This window comes from Trichomycterus rosablanca, chromosome 8 (genome assembly GCF_030014385.1).
Source record: "Trichomycterus rosablanca isolate fTriRos1 chromosome 8, fTriRos1.hap1, whole genome shotgun sequence".
Classification (NCBI taxonomy): domain Eukaryota; kingdom Metazoa; phylum Chordata; class Actinopteri; order Siluriformes; family Trichomycteridae; genus Trichomycterus; species Trichomycterus rosablanca.
In genome coordinates, this window is record NC_085995.1 from 29,308,490 (window position 1) to 29,327,200 (window position 18,711).

General features: G+C 40.5%; 1 protein-coding gene across 7 annotated transcripts in view; it reads right to left on the minus strand.

The window, feature by feature from the left end:
• Positions 1 to 18,711, minus strand: part of rapgef2b (Rap guanine nucleotide exchange factor 2b) — a 189,654-nt gene that overhangs the window by 84,648 nt on the left and 86,295 nt on the right. For 6 of the 7 annotated variants that reach the window (XM_063000661.1, XM_063000660.1, XM_063000659.1 and 3 more), the window contains exons 5-6: positions 16,874 to 16,949; positions 11,702 to 11,869 (exon numbers count right to left, since the gene is read on the minus strand). In XM_063000661.1, coding sequence (XP_062856731.1) covers positions 11,702 to 11,869; positions 16,874 to 16,949 — 244 coding nt within the window. Of the gene's footprint in view, positions 1 to 11,701; positions 11,870 to 16,873; positions 16,950 to 18,418; positions 18,474 to 18,711 lie in introns of those variants that run through there. The other variant, XM_063000662.1, reaches the window with a different exon arrangement.

Sequence of the window (18,711 nt, forward strand, 5' to 3'; positions counted from 1 at the left end):
AAAAAATGTCCACAAATATCTATAATCAGAACACTTTGTTTCTCATTTTTTCAGTATCTGCCCCGAAAAACCATATCGGACGACCCCCGATAAGAAAAGATCACATAATAAACCAGCCACAGCAAGCACGTGTAGGTGCGCCTGCTTTTCCACACACAAACACACACACCAAAAAAACAAAGAGGGAATTAGTACAATACCTGAGGTTTAATGCATTCCTGAGGAGGTGCCAGAGTGAGATGATGGCGGAGGAGAGAAGCAAAAAGATGGCGGTTATAAGAAACAGACAAGTGTTATTCAGCACACACAGACAGTCAGCTCAGCCGCTCAAAGCACTTTGCAAGTCATACTACGGCAGAAGCCGAGGGACACGTTCTTCTGAAAGCCTGGGCTACATCTTTCGGAGCTGCATGAAGGGATGGCACGAGGAGGCGCACAACACGTATACACACAGCCATGAAACACACAGCACACTGAAGCACTCCGCAAAAAAGCAGGGCTGACCCAGACCCGAATCCAAACAGCACAGCAAAGCACATTAGCATGGAGTCAGCGAAACTAAATTACCCAGAAATCCTCAGTCCAAATAGAGCAACTAGAGTCCGCCTTAAAGAGTTCGCTGTTCATAGATACAGAACAATTAACACTGATGGCTCAGGGTGAGAGCAATGGCACTCGGTGCTATTTCAACACAAAGCTCCGTGTGTGAGCTGGCAGCATGGATGTGGCACGACCCTCTCAAAAGCTGCTTTAAAACACTGCCACGGTTCACCGCAACAACCAGCGCATTCATGACTGAAAAATCTTTCAACACGGCTTGATCCAAAGGGATGCTGGGATAGTAGTGGGCCCAGGTAAATAGTACTGCAAAGCTGGCCTGAATAAAATCTACATAAATACGTAATGTTGTACTAGTAGAGCTCCTATAGAGTAAAAGTCATATATACACTGATCAGCCATAACATTAAAACCACCTCCTTGTTTCTACACACATTGTCCATTTTATCAGCTCCACTTACCATATAGAAGCACTTTGTAGTTCTACAATTACTGACTGTCGTCCATCTGTTTCTCTGCATGCTTTGTTAGCCCTCTCTCATGCTGTTCTTCAATGGTCAGGTATTATTAAGGTGGTGGATCATTCTCAGCACTGCAGTGACACTGACATGGTGGTGGTGTGTTAGTGTGTGTTGTGCTGCTATTAATGGATACGGCACAGCAATGCTGATAGAGTTTTTAAACACCTCACTGTCACTGCTGGACTGAGAATAGTCCACCAACCAAAAATATATCCAGCCAACAGCGCTGTATAAATATATACAGCCAACAGCGCTGACCACTGATGAAGGTCTAGAAGATGACCAATTCAAACAGCATCAATAGATGAGCGATCGTCTCTGACTTTACATCTACAAGGTGGACCAACTAGGTAGGAGTGTCTAATAGAGTGGACAGTAAGTGGACACTGTATTTAAAAACTCCAGCAGCGCTGCTGTGTCTTGTCCACTCATACCAGCACAACACACACTAACACACCACCACCATGTCAGTGTCACTGCAGGGCTGAGAATGATCCACCACCTAAATTATACCTGCTCTGTGGTGGTCCTGACCATTGAAGAACAAGGTGAAAGCAAGCTAAAAAAGTATGTAGAGAAACAGATGGACTACAGTCAGTAATTGTAGAACTACAAAGTGCTGATGAAATGGACAGTGAGTGTAGAAATAAGGTGGTTTTAATGTTATGGCTGATCACTGTATGTGAGTGAGTACACATGTGGTAATCTGGAATGGGTCTGTTCGTTTTTCCTGCTAGGGCATAACTTCCACAAAGAGGGGTGAATAATTACAGCCGGTTACCCCCCATAACATAAATGGTATTGACCCTCAGCTTTATGCTTCAATTACCTTGTCAAATCTACCAAATAAATAAATGTAAACATATCGTTCTCAGTGTGTTTAAACCAATAAGTCTGAAAGCAGTTGTTACAGTGAACCTGACTTTCATCTCGACATGCCGTCCAATCATCTAGAGCTGCCTCACATGAAAGACTGTAGGAAAAAAGCAGGCTTAGTTTGTGATCTTTGCTTGAAAACACATCATTACACACCTATTCTCTTCCCACAGATCGTTTCAGTTCGGGTCAAATGCAGGGCGCAGTTTGGGTCAGAATGTCTGGGAGTCGTGAGAAATCTGGCAGTCTTTTTTCCGAGGCTGGCCCAAGGCTAAAGGAGTATGACGTGAACGGTTCTTCTGAACGCTGGAGTAGAAATTTCCCAGACAAGTCAGGGAACACTAGTGCTTTCCTTTGGGAATGGCAGGAATCCAAGGAATGAAAATCTAGTACGTGCCTCTGGCCATTCTCACTGCAGATGTGCATACCACAACTGCAGGGAGCCACAAAGAGAGAGAAAAAAAACACCACAATCCATGAGCAAAGCACACATTAAAGGACAGCTTAGCTGGCACTTTTCTACAGCATCAGTGTACTCCAGTGGAGCAATAAGGACTTTATTAGAGCCTATTAGGAAAAAAAGTTGAAAATTCTTAAAGGCGGCAGAGAAGCAGATACTAATAATGGGCGTTTTGAGTAATTCTAGAGTCAAATACTCAAAAAGTAAATAATAATGAATGTGAATAATTATTATTGTTTAACAGCTAAAATCAGAGACATGACATCACAATACTCTTTTTGGAAATAATAATACATTATTTAAATAAATTAAACAGGTAACCAAGCATACTTTAATCATTAGATTTCTTTTTTCCTTTTTTTTTTTTTTTTTTTTTTAAGAGTGATAAATAAATATTTAAAACCCCAAATAGCTTTAATTATACAGTATTTACATACATCATATGGTCACCTGTATATGTGTACATGATTACAAGCATTCACCACTGCCTAAGTCTTTACTCTACCATGAAACCTTGTCAAAAAATGTGGATTGTGCCATTTACATTTACAGTATTTAGTATCTATCTATCCATCCATCTATCCATCCATCCACATATCCGTCTGTCTGTCTGTCTGTCTATCTATCTATCCATCCATCCATCCATCCATCCATCCACATATCTATCCATCCATCCATCCATCCATCCATCCATCCATCCACATATCTATCTGTCTGTCTGTCCGTCCGTCCGTCCATCCATCCATTGAGATTAGGGCTCTTGCTCAGGAGCCTAACTGTGACAACTTGGTATTAATGGGAACAGAACTTGCACCCTACTGATTACTAAGCCCTGTGCCTTAGGCACTGAGCTACCTACCTCTGCCCGCAGTAGAAATCTACATAAGAAATAAAGGTATCAGTGTGAATTTGTGCTCATACAGTCAAATGAGCATTTGTAAGGCCAAACACTTAAGCTGAATTAGAAGGTTTCTGTCACAGTTAATGCTCCAATTTAAAGCAAAGCTATTCAGAGTCGTTAGGGCAACAATAAACTCATCAAACCTTTTATTTACAGACCTCTATTTGTGCACAGAGAGACATTTAACAGTTGCCATAAAGTTGAACATATACAATTTATTTTCTATATAATTGATTTCAACCAAAAGTGAGCAAGGGGTAAATATGACCTTAATATGTTTAAATGTGAACTTATTTTCTGAATATCAATATTTCAAATTTGTAAACAGTGAAATTCATTTTAATTAACATGATCAACAAAAGATAACTCCTCTAGTCTGTATGTGGCAAAAAATCCCATTAATAATCAACTATTGTAGTTGGTTAACATCACTGGATAAAGTTTTATTGTAAAGTTATTCCAAGGCTTTCACTAAGAATTGGCACATTTGGTTTTTCCTATTAACTGTCTGTTGCAGAGATACATTATAGGTTAACAATGCCATCTTACATTAGCTATTGCTTTTCGTGTGCCAGAACAAAGACATTTTAAGTAGTATTACACTAACTGATTAGTTAGTTACATGACAAACGTATTTGATTATTCGAGTACCTGTTTGTATCACTAGCACAAGCTGGTTTATGATCATTCCTCATCCTACAGCTTTGCCATCTTCTTTGTGAAGCACCCTGCACATCTAATAAAGTCCTATACAGACTTGATTCATTTATCAGGGGGACATCTGTAATACAATTTACAAGATTCATTTATTCATTGTCTGTTTTACCACCGCTTTATTCTATTCAGGGAAACACCCTGGAGAGGTTGCCAGTCCATCAGGGCAAACACACTCACACACATTCATACCTAGTAGGGGTGGGTTTATAAAATCGATTTTTCAATTCGAATCGATTTTAAATACGCCCCTTTTATGGTGCACACAACTACACAACTTTTTGCATTGATTTTCGCTCGGCGACGGGTCGGTGCTGGATTCGGGAGGAACTCGGTGTTCGCTCTGCGATCAAAACTCGGCTCTCAATCAATGTGAGAAACAGCGAGGGGAAACACAGGGGAGAGGTTGTAAACAGGTGGTGGAGCGCAATATAGTTTCTATCAGAATACATCAGCACACGCGAGTTTTACAGTATTTCTGACCTGATCGTTCTCTACAAAACAAAATATTTATTAACCTCCAACTCACTATAGAACAAGCCATGCTGCTCGTGTTGTCAAATCCACTCAGATTCATTTATTTCATCAGCGCACAAACTTTCATCTCTCGCTATTTGTTGATGTGCATGTTTGGACGTGGTATCATTAAACCTTTCATCACTTCTCAAAAAAGACCCAGACCGCTCAACCTGGGAATTGAACCGAGGACCTTTTTCTCCCCATGAACTTAGATGTTTGCATTATATAAAGTCATGCACAAAGTCCATTCTCTCTAATTTTCCATCCTCCTTTTCTAAAAAATGACAGACATGGCTGATTCAGACATGAATGTAATCACAGAGTAGCACCTGTAAAAAATACATTCAAAATTACCCCTGGTATACCAGTACAATCTGAATAGGGCTTAATTCCTAAATGCTGGGTTTGAAAGGATAAAAGTATGATGGAGCTTTGCTGCCTAGACAGGATTAATCAACACAGAGAAACACAACCATGTAAAAATAGAGCCGTTACCCACAATTCCCTCTTCTATTTCTTGCACCAAGCTACAGCTTAGTGATGTGCGCCCGTAATGCCACAACAATTATCACCCATACTGATACTCACTTATACACAAAGCAATGAAGTGCACATCCAACTTTAACATGCTGCTACAGCACAGAGAGGATTCAGAAGACAACTGCTGGCACAAACAGTCTTCAGTCAGAACAACATGGACCTGGCAAGAACTCACAGACATAACACTGCCTACTGAGAGCCAATACTAACGCTAACACAACATAGAGTATTGTATGCACACACAAGTATGTATATACACAGTCACATTATTATGACCACAAGCTAATATCTACAGTAACCAGCGTGTGCAGCACAGACAGCAGCTAGACAGGCTGGGAGTGACTCAGTAATGTCCTGGTAGGTTCTCACAGGTATCTGGAGTCTGCTGACTGCAGTATATCCCACAGCTGCTGGAGGAAACGTGGGGGAGGATCCATAGAGCAAACACAGCGATCAAGGTGCTTCCACAGATGCTCAATTGAGTTCAAGTCTGGGGAATTACAGGGTCATGGTAGTACTTGGAAGTATTGGTCATACTATTCCAGCCAATGTTGGACATTTTTAGCTGTGTGACATGTCACATTGTTTTGCTGGAAGAGCCCATCCACCCCAGGGAAGACAATTTTACCCATGGTACTTTTATCCATGACAGCAATCAGGGAATATATGTATATATACACAGACAACCTATCACACACCTTATATACCCATCAAACCATCTCGCAAAATGTGACTTCCTTCATGAGCTATGCTGCGCTGCTGTCGAAAGTAGAAAGTGGTCATAATAAAGTGACTCGACTGTGTGTATATACACTGATCAGCCATAACAATATGACCACCTCCTTGTTTCTATACACACACTGTCCATTTTATCAGCTCCACTTACCATATAGAAGCACTTTGTAGTTCTACAATTACTGACTGTAGTCCATCTGTTTCTCTACATGCATTTTTAGCCCCCATTCATGCTGTTCTTCAATGGTCAGGACCCCCACAGGACCACTACAGAGTAGGTATTATTTGGGTGGTGGATCATTCTCAGCACTGCAGTGACACTGACATGGTGGTGGTGTGTTAGTGTGTGTTGTGCTGGTATGAGTGGACAAGACACAGCAGCGCTGCTGGAGTTTTTAAATACTGTGTCCACTCACTGTCCACTCTATTAGACACTCCTACCTAGTTGGTCCACCTTGTAGATGTAAAGTCAGAGATGATCGCTCATCTATTGCTGCTGTTTGAGTTGGTCATCAACTAGACCTTCATCGGTGGTCACAGGACGCTATTGGCTGGATATTTTTGGTTGGTGGACTATTCTCAGTCCAGAATATAATAATACCTACTCTGTGGTGGTCCTGTGGGGGTCCTGACCATTGAAGAACAGGGTGAAAGCAAGCTAAAAAAGTATGTAGAGAAACAGATGGACTACAGTCAGTAATTGTAGAACTACAAACAGCTTCTATATGGTAAGTGGAGCTGATAAAATGGACAGTGAGTGTAGAAACAAGGAGGTGGTTTTAATGTTATGCCTGTTCGGTGTATATATCTAATATGCATACACACTATATGGCCAAAAATGAACACCCCATCTAATCATTTCGTTTAAGTGTTTTATACACACCTGTTGCAAACGTGAATAAAATCAATTTTATTTCATTAACATGAATCAAATTTATATAATAATTCTACAAATTAAAAAATGCATACTGATGATATTGATGGTATTGATGATGATGGCCAGTGGTCAGTAGATTTCAGTTATTTTCACTGTGAAGGTGAAGAAGCTTCCTAGTTCTTGAAGACAGAATTTTTAAACAACACTTGACAGAGCCAAAGGAAACACCTAAATACTGCTGTCAGTACAATGTGTCTCAGTGTCAGCTTATTAGCTTATTACTTTCAACACCACACAGCTGCAACGCTATAATGCAGTCAGTGTTATTCTAGCCCTACCCTCATCCAATTAATGTGTCACGCTGCATCACTAAACATGAAATGTACGAGGGTTCTTCAAAAAGTTTCAGCACTTTTTAAACTCTATTCATTAAGAATTTCAAAAACGTATTACATCACTTTTCTACAGTCACCTTCTGACGCATATATACCAGCAACGTACCAACTTTTTAATGCCATCAGCAAAAATGTTTTTGGTTGAGCGCATAGCCATTGATGCACCGCTGCTTTCACATCATCATCACATGAAAATCTTCTTCCACTTAAAGCTTCTTTGAGCGGTCCAAAAAGGTGGAAATCAGATGGCGCTGAATCCGGACTATAAGCTCTCTCTCAGTCTCTCGGACACGACAAGTTACTACTCCTCCTGCCCTCACCGTTTCCAACGAAAGTATAAAGATCCTTCGTATTATTTTATAAACATATAATCCGAATTGTAACATTATTGTCCGAATATTCGCTCACAGTATATACAGTGTATCACAAAAGTGAGTACACCCCTCACATTTCTGCAAATATTTCATTATATCTTTTCATGGGACAACACTATAGACATGAAACTTGGATATAACTTAGAGTAGTCAGTGTACAGCTTGTATAGCAGTGTAGATTTACTGTCTTCTGAAAATAACTCAACACACAGCCATTAATGTCTAAATGGCTGGCAACATAAGTGAGTACACCCCACAGTGAACATGTCCAAATTGTGCCCAAAGTGTCAATATTTTGTGTGACCACCATTATTATCCAGCACTGCCTTAACCCTCCTGGGCATGGAATTCACCAGAGCTGCACAGGTTGCTACTGGAATCCTCTTCCACTTCTCCATGATGACATCACGGAGCTGGTGGATGTTAGACACCTTGAACTCCTCCACCTTCCACTTGAGGATGCGCCACAGGTGCTCAATTGGGTTTAGTCCATCACCTTTACCTTCAGCTTCCTCAGCAAGGCAGTTGTCATCTTGGAGGTTGTGTTTGGGGTCGTTATCCTGTTGGAAAACTGCCATGAGGCCCAGTTTTCGAAGGGAGGGGATCATGCTCTGTTTTAGAATGTCACAGTACATGTTGGAATTCATGTTTCCCTCAATGAACTGCAGCTCCCCAGTGCCAGCAACACTCATGCAGCCCAAGACCATGATGCTACCACCACCATGCTTGACTGTAGGCAAGATACAGTTGTCTTGGTACTTCTCACCAGGGCGCTGCCACACATGCTGGACACCATCTGAGCCAAACAAGTTTATCTTGGTCTCGTCAGACCACAGGGCATTCCAGTAATCCATGTTCTTGGACTGCTTGTCTTCAGCAAACTGTTTGCGGGCTTTCTTGTGCGTCAGCTTCCTTCTGGGATGACGACCATGCAGACCGAGTTGATGCAGTGTGCGGCGTATGGTCTGAGCACTGACAGGCTGACCTCCCACGTCTTCAACCTCTGCAGCAATGCTGGCAGCACTCATGTGTCTATTTTTTAAAGCCAACCTCTGGATATGACGCCGAACACGTGGACTCAACTTCTTTGGTCGACCCTGGCGAAGCCTGTTCCGAGTGGAACCTGTCCTGGAAAACCGCTGTATGACCTTGGCCACCATGCTGTAGCTCAGTTTCAGGGTGTTAGCAATCTTCTTATAGCCCAGGCCATCTTTGTGGAGAGCAACAATTCTATTTCTCACATCCTCAGAGAGTTGAATATCCAGTGGCCAGTATGAGAGAATTGTACCCAAAACACCAAATTTAACAGCCCTGCTCCCCATTTACACCTGGGACCTTGACACATGACACCATGGAGGGACAACGACACATTTGGGCACAATTTGGACATGTTCACTGTGGGGTGTACTCACTTATGTTGCCAGCTATATAGACATTAATAGCTGTGTGTTGAGTTATTTTCAGAAGACAGTAAATCTACACTGCTATACAAGTTGTACACTGACTACTCTAAGTTATATCCAAGTTTCATGTCTATAGTGTTGTCCCATGAAAAGATATAATGAAATATTTGCAGAAATGTGAGGGGTGTACTCACTTTTGTGATACACTGTATAGAGAGAGACGGTCGGAGCCAACTTGTTCGTGACGTCATGTGTTTTGCAAATTTCGGTTCGTAATCTGAAATTTGTTCGTACAATAAGATAAAAAAGATCGTTCGTAACCCAAAATGTTCGTATGGTAAACCGTTCGTAACTCAAGGGTCTACTGTATTTCAGCTGGTTAACATTATTAGATAAAGTTTTATTATACTCCGAGTTACTCCAGTACTGGCAGACTGTCTGTTGCTGAGGTACATTATAGGTTAACAATGCCATCTAACATTAGCTATTCTACTAATTGATTAGTTAGTTACATGACAAAAGTATTTGATTATTATTATCAATTTTTTCGAGTACCTGTTTGTATCACTAGAACAAGCTAGTTTATAATCACTCCCCTTAAAGCTTCTTTGAGCGGTCCAAAAAGGTGGAAATCAGATGGCGCTAAATCCGGACTATAAGCTCTCTCTCAGTCTCTCAGACACGACCAATTACTACTCCTCCCGCCCTCACAGATTCCAACGAAAGTATAAAGATCCTTTGTATTATTTTATAAAGATATAATCCGAATTGCATTAACATTATTGGTTCAAACAGAAACTCTAAAAGCTAGGAGATAAAAACAATAGAATGAATTAGGTAACACAGCCAACTGGCAAATAAACTTTTTCAGACTTTAATACTTTACAGTTTGCTTGTAAATCTACCATTTTGTGACTCCAAATTGGTCCCAGAGCCAAAGGAATAACGCCCACTTAAAATAATTATTGAAAGTCATTTTTTAAAAGAAACAGTACACCAGTCTTTGTGGTGTTTTAACGCTGAACTCATCCAGTTTGCTTAAAGGTGCACTTACTAACAAACATAACATATAGTAATATTAAACCATAATTTTTGCTTTAAAAATCACATTAAAGTGCATTCCAAATAGCTGTTTTTTTTTTTTTTTTTCTACAGAGTACACCTTTCAGAGTCCTCTATACAGAACATGTACCCTTCCAAAGGGTTAGGGCGTAGTCAGGATACAATTTTTGTGTACATAATTTACATGCTGTAGCATTACAGGACATGTGCTGTAGACATTAATTAACACTTAATAATTAATGAGGCAAACGAGCCTTAGAGCAAGCTTGCTATTCTAGCAACATTTTATAGAAATATTTTCTGTACAAGTGTAGAGCTAGGTGATTACTGCACAATAAGCTGTTAATAGAGCTGGTTGTCTTTTTTCATTATATGCAAAAATTGCCAACACTAAACTTCCTGTACGACTAACTTTTCGTGTTCTTTCACATATACATAGCGTTGATCTATAACTTGATAATGCTTACCTGAAAATGGGACAAGTACATAATAGCTTTATTGTATTTACTCGAGCTAATAGTAATTGTCAATTGTTAATATACACCGATCAGCCATAAAATTAAAACCAGCTCCTTGTTTCTACACACACTGTCCATTTTATCAGCTCCATTTACCATATATAAGCACTTTGTAGTTCTACAATTACTGACTGTAGTCCATCTGTTTCTTTGCATGCTTTGTTAGCCCCCTTTCATGTTGTTCTTCAATGGTCAGGACTCTGGTGGGTGGTGGATGATGATTCTCAGCACTGCAGTGACACTGACATGGTGGTGGTGTGTTAGTCTGTGTTGTGCTGGTATAAGTTGATCAGACACAGCGATGCTGATGGAGTTTTTAAACACCTCACTGTCTCTGCTGGACTGAGAATAGTCCACCAACCAAAAATATCCAGCCAACAGAACCCCATGGGCAGCATCCTTTGACCACTGATGAAAGTCTAGAAGATGACCAACTCAAACAGCAGCAATAGATGAGCGATCGTCTCTGACTTTACATCTACAAGGTGGAACAACTAGGTAGGAGTGTCTAATAGAGTGGACACAGTATTTAAAAACTCCAGCAGCGCTGCTGTGTCTGATCCATGCATACCAGCACAACACACGCTAACACACCACCACCATGTCAGTGTCACTGCAGTGCTGAGAATGATCCACCACCAAAATAATACCTGCTCTGTGGGGGTCCTGACCATTGAAGAACAAGGTGAAAGCAGGCTAAAAAAGTATGTAGAGAAACAGATGGACTACAGTCAGTAATTGTAGAACAACAAACAACAAAGTGCGTCTATATGGTAAGTGGAGCTAATAAAATGGACAGTGAGTGTAGAAAAAAGGAGGTGGTTTTAATGTTATGCCTGATCGGTGTATTTATGTACGTCTATTTTTCCTGTCACAGTCTGTCTGATGCAGCATGTGTACTGTGCATTAAACTCTTGAGGACTGTCACATCATTAGTCTGAACTTTCCTGGGGCCAACCAGACACGAATATAATTCTGATGTACTGGTAAACACAAACACTACCTTTTATCAAAGTACCTTCTGTATAAGCAACATCGAATGGGGCAGATGGGGACACAAGTTTACCATGATTACTTCATAAAAGTAATAGAAACAAGTAACCAATCATTTGCAAGACTTAATTCATATTTCCACAGCTAAAAGCTTGATGATGGTAAACACAGCATCACATCACTCATGATGTCTAGAAGCCAAAGCAACACCAAGCAAGCGAACGCAGCGAGTGTATGAAACTGTTCTGAACTTACCGTGTGGTACCCGCGGGCTATGGGCGGCTTCCCTGCCTGGTATGGCTCCACCGTGTCGATGATGGTCTGCCTTTCACCCTTTTGGTTGATCTTGCGAAATCTCCGGCGAGATTGACGATGCGAAGCCTGGCGCTGAAAATATTCCTCATTCTCATCCATATAGTCCACCTGCCAGCCAAACAGAGACAAAGTGATTCTCTACCCCTGTCTCTTCCTGTCCTACCCCCTCCCATCCTGATTACTTACACTGCGTAAAAATAGCAATGGGTGTGTAAGCCTATCTCAGAGAGAGTGTGTGTGTGTGTGTGTGTGTGTGTGTGCTGAGACTCAAGACCTACGTCAAAGACAGAGCACAACAGGAAAGAAGAACGGCAATAAGAAGAAGAAGATGCTTGAAGTGTAGAGGCAGTGGATATGTTGATTCTGACAAACCAGCCAGGCTGAGCAACATTTAACCTCATGTCTGACCTCATACAAACCTCAGAAATGATTCAATGCAATCCACTTTTTTTAACACAAAAGCTTGTCTGCAGATTAAACACACCATCTGACTTGCAAGTAGGGGTGGGTTTATAAAATCGATTTTTCGATTTTAATCGATCTTTATTTGAACGATCCGATATCGATTCATATAAATGCGAGATCGATTTTTTAAATACGCCCCTTTTTACGGTGCACACGGAAATCTATTACTATTGTTACCCCCTTTAATTTCGCGTGACCAGCCACTGTTTTTTCATGCAACGAGATCTGACCTGCACATCAGTTTAGCATGGCAGAAGCTCAAGTTATGACCACTACACAACTTTTTGCACTGATTTTCGCTCGGCTCTGGATTCGGGAGGAACTCGGTGTTCGCTCTGCGATCAAAACTCGGCTCTCAATCAATGTGAGAAACAGCGAGGGGAAACACAGGGGAGAGGTTGGAAACAGGTGGTGGAGCGCAATATAGTTTCTATCAGAATACATCAGCACACGCGAGATCGTTCTCTACAAAACAAAATATTTATTAACCTCCAACTCACTACAGAACAAGCCATGCTGCTCGTGTTGCCAAATCCACTCAGATTCATTTATTTCATCAGCGCACAAACTTTGATTGCTCGCTACTTGTTGATGTGCATGTTTGGACGTGGTATCATTAAACCTTTCATCACTTCTCACGTGTGTTTTCGTGACAAAACGTAGTTTTGGAGACCAGAGAAGCTCGCCTGTGATTCCCCCTGGTGATGGATGGTGTAGTGTAAAACTCCCCATCGCCGATCAGTCGTGTAGTGTGAACATTACAGTGACCACGTGTTAATCAGAGTGTCGTGTAGTGTAAACTTGGCATAAGCTGTACAACAGCCAGGTGTATGTTTACATTACATTTACAATGTTGTAGCATGTCAGACAAATGAAAGAAAACAGTAACATTCATTTTTTATTATTATTTCATTTGTCTGACATGCTACAACATTGTAAATGTAATGTAAACATACACCTGGCTGTTGAATGTTACTGTTTTCTGTTTTGGATTAATTATTTATGTAAACAAAATACACAAATATTTTTAATAATAAATGTTCTTTGTACAATTATCACATTCGTTCTCTGAACATCTTTACATATTTAAACAAAACCTGTTAATGTAACTCAAATATGCCTAAATGTGTTGAATCGAAATTGAATCGAAAATCGAAGATCGAAGATCGAATCGAATCGGGACCTTGTGAATCGGAATCGAATCGATCCAGGAAATTAGTGGCGATACCCAGCCCTACTTGCAAGTGGAATGTTTGGAATGTATAGAATGCAAGTCTTCATCTCTGGCTTTAAAATGCAGCATATTTTTTAATGAGAGACAGATCTGGACTGTAGGCAGGCCAGTCTATTAATCGATAACACTCTTTGATCGCACGGCCATGCTGTTGTAACATGTGTAGCTTTAATAAACCCCCATGCCACGATAAATCCTGGCACTGGATACTGGATTACATATTATACATTATTTTTTTAATGAATTATCTGAATGCTTGTGCTTGATGTTGTTCGCATACACTGATCAGCCATAACATTAAAACCACCTCCTTGTTTCTACACTCACTGTCCATTTAATCAGCTCCACTTACCATATAGAAGCACTTTGTAGTTCTACAATTACTAACTGTAGTCCATCTGTTTCTCTACATATTGTTTAAGCCTGCTTTCACCCTGTTCTTCAATGGTCAGGACCCTCACAAGACCACTACAGAGCAGGTATTATTTAGGTGGTGGATCATTCTCAGCACTGCAGTGACACTGACATGGTGGTGGTGTGTTAGTGTGTGTTGTGCTGGTATGAGTGGATCAGACACAGCAGCACTGATGGAGTTTTTAAACACCTCAGTGTCACTGCTGGGCTGAGAATAGTCCACCAACCAAAAATATCCAGCCAACAGTGCCCCGTGGGCGGTGTCCTTTGACCACTGATGAAGGTCTAGCTGATGACCAACTCAAACAGCAGCAATAGATGAGCGATCGTCTCTGACTTTACATCTACAAGGTGGAATAACTAGGTAGGAGTGTCTAACAGAGTGGACAGTGAGTGGACGCAGTATTTAAAAACTCCAGCAGCGTTGCTGTGTCTGATCCATTCGTACCAGCACAACACACACTAACACACCTGCTCTGTGGTGGCCCAGTGTTGGTCCTGACCATTGAAGAACAGGGTGAAAGGAAGCTAACAAAGCATGCAGAGAAACAGATGGACTACAGTCAGTAGTTGTAGAACTACAAAGTGCTTCTATATGGTAAGTGGAGCTGATAAAATTGACAGTAAGTGTAGAAACAAGAAGGTGGTTTTAATGTTATGGCTGATTGGTGTAGGTATATATGTGTGTGTAGTACATAATCTGCATTTGTGGATGCAGCAACCAATGGTGCTTATCAACCATGGTTTGTCAAATTGCTCCCCATTCCATCCTTGTTTTTAATCCAGTGCTGTCTGAGAAAACAACAGTAAGTGACCTTCACTGGTGGTTTTCCACATTGCTCTTTATACATAGATTTTTCCTGATTCCCTAAATGTTTTGATTATATTATGCATTTATAAAGTGAATATTTAAAATCCCTTCTTCATTAGGGAATGTTGTTCTTAAGGTGTATTAGTCACAAGTAACACTTTAGTTTTTCATTGTCAATTTACATGATTAAACAGGTGGTGCAGCGATAAAACACACTAGCACACCAGAGCTGACATTTCAAACTCGTCGGTTTTCAAATTCGACAATTTTATATCTCCAATTCACCTCACTTGGATGTCTTTGGACTGTGGGAGGAAACCGGAGCACCCGGAGGAAACCAACGCAGACACGGGGAGAACATGCAAACTCCACACAGAAAGGACCTGGACCGCCCCACCTGGGGATCCAACCCAGGACCTTCTTGCTGTGAGGCGACAGGGGTACCCCACTTAACTAAATATTAACTAATTGTGTTAACAATTGCAAAAATACTCATCTAAATCATGATCTATTTTTTTTTTCTTCAACCATTTGATGACAATATTGTTTTCTCCTTTTCACCCTAAATATTGTAATGTAGAATATGTATGTAGCCAGGGGTGCTTAAACTTTTTGCATGAGTATAGAGCAAAACAAAATGAACCCACAGCACATTGAGAAAACAAGATGACAACAGTTACAACAGCTCCATCTTCTTTATCCTCATTCTCTCTGTACTTTCACTGCAGCCTCCCATTTCACACCCTTTCCGCCAGTGGGATTACACATCAAATCTCTCGTTACCTTACCGACTGCTGCTATGGCAACGCCGTTGAGTGCAGAGCAGTGGGAATATATTGAGAGCGAGCGAGTGTGGTGTCCATATCCTGCATGGGATCATAATTACAGCGCCACAACAGCCAATAACAACACAGCAGGAACTCCAGCATCAAAAGAAATGAAACACTAGGTAGAAGATTAGCGTCTTAACATGTGTCTTCAAGTTAAGTGTGCATTGCATCACATCAGTTGCTAGGTAAAGTCCAGGTAAATACATTTGAATTATGGTAATAATAACACATCATCAATAATACTGCAGATTTACTCACATTCCCATTTAGTGCGCAATAATCAAGCTTGCCTTAGTAGTTCAAACTCTGTTTTTATTTGCTGAGTAAAAGCACATTCACATGAAAAGCGGCAAAACCGATTTTGCGCCGGCTGTGCCGTTATTTCCTATGGAGTAAGGCGGTGCTGCTTAGCTTGCTGCTGCTCTTCCCTAAGCTGCACACTTTGCCGCAGCGCTCAAAGTTCAGCTGACTGAACTTTAACCCAGTCTGCCGCTCACTTTTTCAAAGCACCTCCAATGAGACGAACTGTTTGATATGACGCGGTAAAAGCAACTCAGGCAGTACGAACGATGCTTAACGTAAACAAAACGTAACGTGACTTATTGTATTAAAACAACGAGCAAGGAAACAAGGGATTCTATTAGTGGAAAGAACTTATGAGCAGTAATACTTAGGAGAAGTTCAGTGTTCCTGTGTTGTTCTTTTAGTACATGAAACCAATTAATGTTTTTTTTAACAATACGAGTTTTAGACTGATTCTTAAAATTTTTCAGCACCCTGAGCTATAACACAAGTTTAAAAGTGAGACAGGAAGAAAATCCAGCTAAACACAGATACATGTGGAAGCTTTCAGAGTGAATTTAACTGTTATTTCACACAAATGCAGATTTGTGCCGTGGTGCACTTTGATGATGTTTTACCACACCGCTCAAGCGGTGAACAAAACAGCGATTTGTGCCAAGGTTTGCGGTTTTGCCACTTCTCATGTGAATGTGCTCTAAGGGTCAATATTTGGCATAGGTATGTGCTCATGTAGATTCGGCTCTGCTCTAGTCCTTTACTTCCAGTGTACGATGGCTGGCATCATTACGGTCCAATCTGCCTCATATCCATCCAATGTAACAGTATCATCACAAGAAAAGGAGGACTTTGGTGGTGTATGAACATTAAGTTAAAGGACTTTTATTTTGTTTATTGGTTGTTCTGTTTTTGGAAATTGTGAAGCAACCAAAAAGTGGTATATGATTCATAGTCAGAAATGGTATTCATTGGGTAACGATGTTATCAGGGTAACGATTTTTTTTTTGCGGTACTTTCCTTTTAGAATATTTTATAGTGATGTTCAGACAGTGACTTACCACAATCATTTCGGAAGGCTCCAGTACGATACACTCACACCCACGGCGTAAACTCCCAGCAGATCGTTTCCCAAAACTAAAAGAGAAAACAGAAATGCAGATCTTAGAAACCAGGACAATACACAAAGTGTTAGTTATGAACACTTATGAACTACATTCCTCATTGGCTTTATTTATTATTACTGCCTTCTGTGTGTGTCCATGTGACTCAATGTATACATGCACCTGCTGCCAACCCAAAGCTGCTAAATGGTTTTTCGTTGTTTTTCGGGCAGTGATAGCTCAGTGGTTAAGGTACTGGACTAGTAAACAGAAGGTTGCCGGTTCAAGCCCCACCACCACCAAGTTGCCACTGTTGGGTCCCTGAGCAAGGCCCTTAACCCTCAATTGCTCATCGTGTTCAGCTCATTGTGTACGTCGCTTTGGGTAAAAGCGTCTGCTAAATGCTGAAAATGTAAATGTTTTGAACAATGACAATAAAACTCAATTCTACTCTATTCTCTTATGAAAGCTCGAAACTCTGAATTAATAAGCCCACTGCTGTTTAAATCCTTTTTTATTTCTCAAAGATATGCATAAAGATGCCAACCTGGCTGCCCCCTACATTCCTCATTGCACAACAACTTGGGTGTCTGGAATACGACTCTATGACACAACTACCGATAACCACAAAGCAACAACCACACATTGCCCAATAAGACTGAAGGTCAAGGGCTGCAATTTTTTCACTCCATAAAGGGCTCCAACTGTTGTCACTTCATTGTTTTCAAAAACTTAAAAAGGTGTCACATGGGAATCCAACCAATGTTCAGACTCAGTGCTTGGTTTATATTGCCGTTACGGTACTAAACATAGAGAAATGCAAGAACTTGAACGATGCAGAGCGTCACATCTGAAGCTTTGCTGACTAAACTGCAAACCAACATGTTTATAAAGTTTTACACATCCAAGACTGGAGCAGTTAAGATCAGCTTTGTGATATCCAAATAGCAATAGCACTTTGTAAAGTTAATGCATTTTGTTCACATAGTGAAATAATGTTGTTTTAACTCTGCCTGCTTTTCATTTTCTGATGGTAACATCTACTCTTAACAGTAACAGCTTATCAGAACTGTAAACATTTAGGCAATAAAAAGAAATCTTATTAATATTAAGCAAAATAAAGTTCACCCTATTGGCCTGGCCCTCCACAACAGTAACAGTTTCTTATGTGGCCCTCTGGAAAATTTAATTGCCCACCCCTGCCATATACAGTAGTATACATACAATGGTAATATGTTAATTGTTTGCATTTTAACTAAATTACATTTCCAAAGTCAAAGATTTAAATAATCAATGTCTATATTTACATGTTTGCATGAACACTGATTTGGGTCGGTTTTACTTACGAGTGCAAACTATAAGATATTGTTCATCCAAATAAATACATTTAGCAAAACCTTAATTGAAATACAACTATAATACATTTACTATAAACTAAAGTAACATTCCACATCATCAGCTCTAGCATACAACGACATTCACAGTCATTAATAAATCTGTTACCTTTCAGTGAAGCGTTAAGAGCGTTCCTTTTGGAAGTGTATCCCAATACTGTATATTCCTAAGAAGTTATACACTTATCTTTTGGCATTCTTCCAGTACATAAAGTTCAAACCAAGCTTGTTCTCAGTTCAGGATCAAACCGTGCTAAATAAGACATAATCCAAACATGTGTATCCAATCTCTCTGATCCCAAATACCACCCTCAGTATGAGCTATTCAGTCTGCTGCTGTTTCTGTGTTATGGGAATGAGAGTTCATTGAATGTGTGTGTGTGTGGGGGGTGGGGGGGGGGT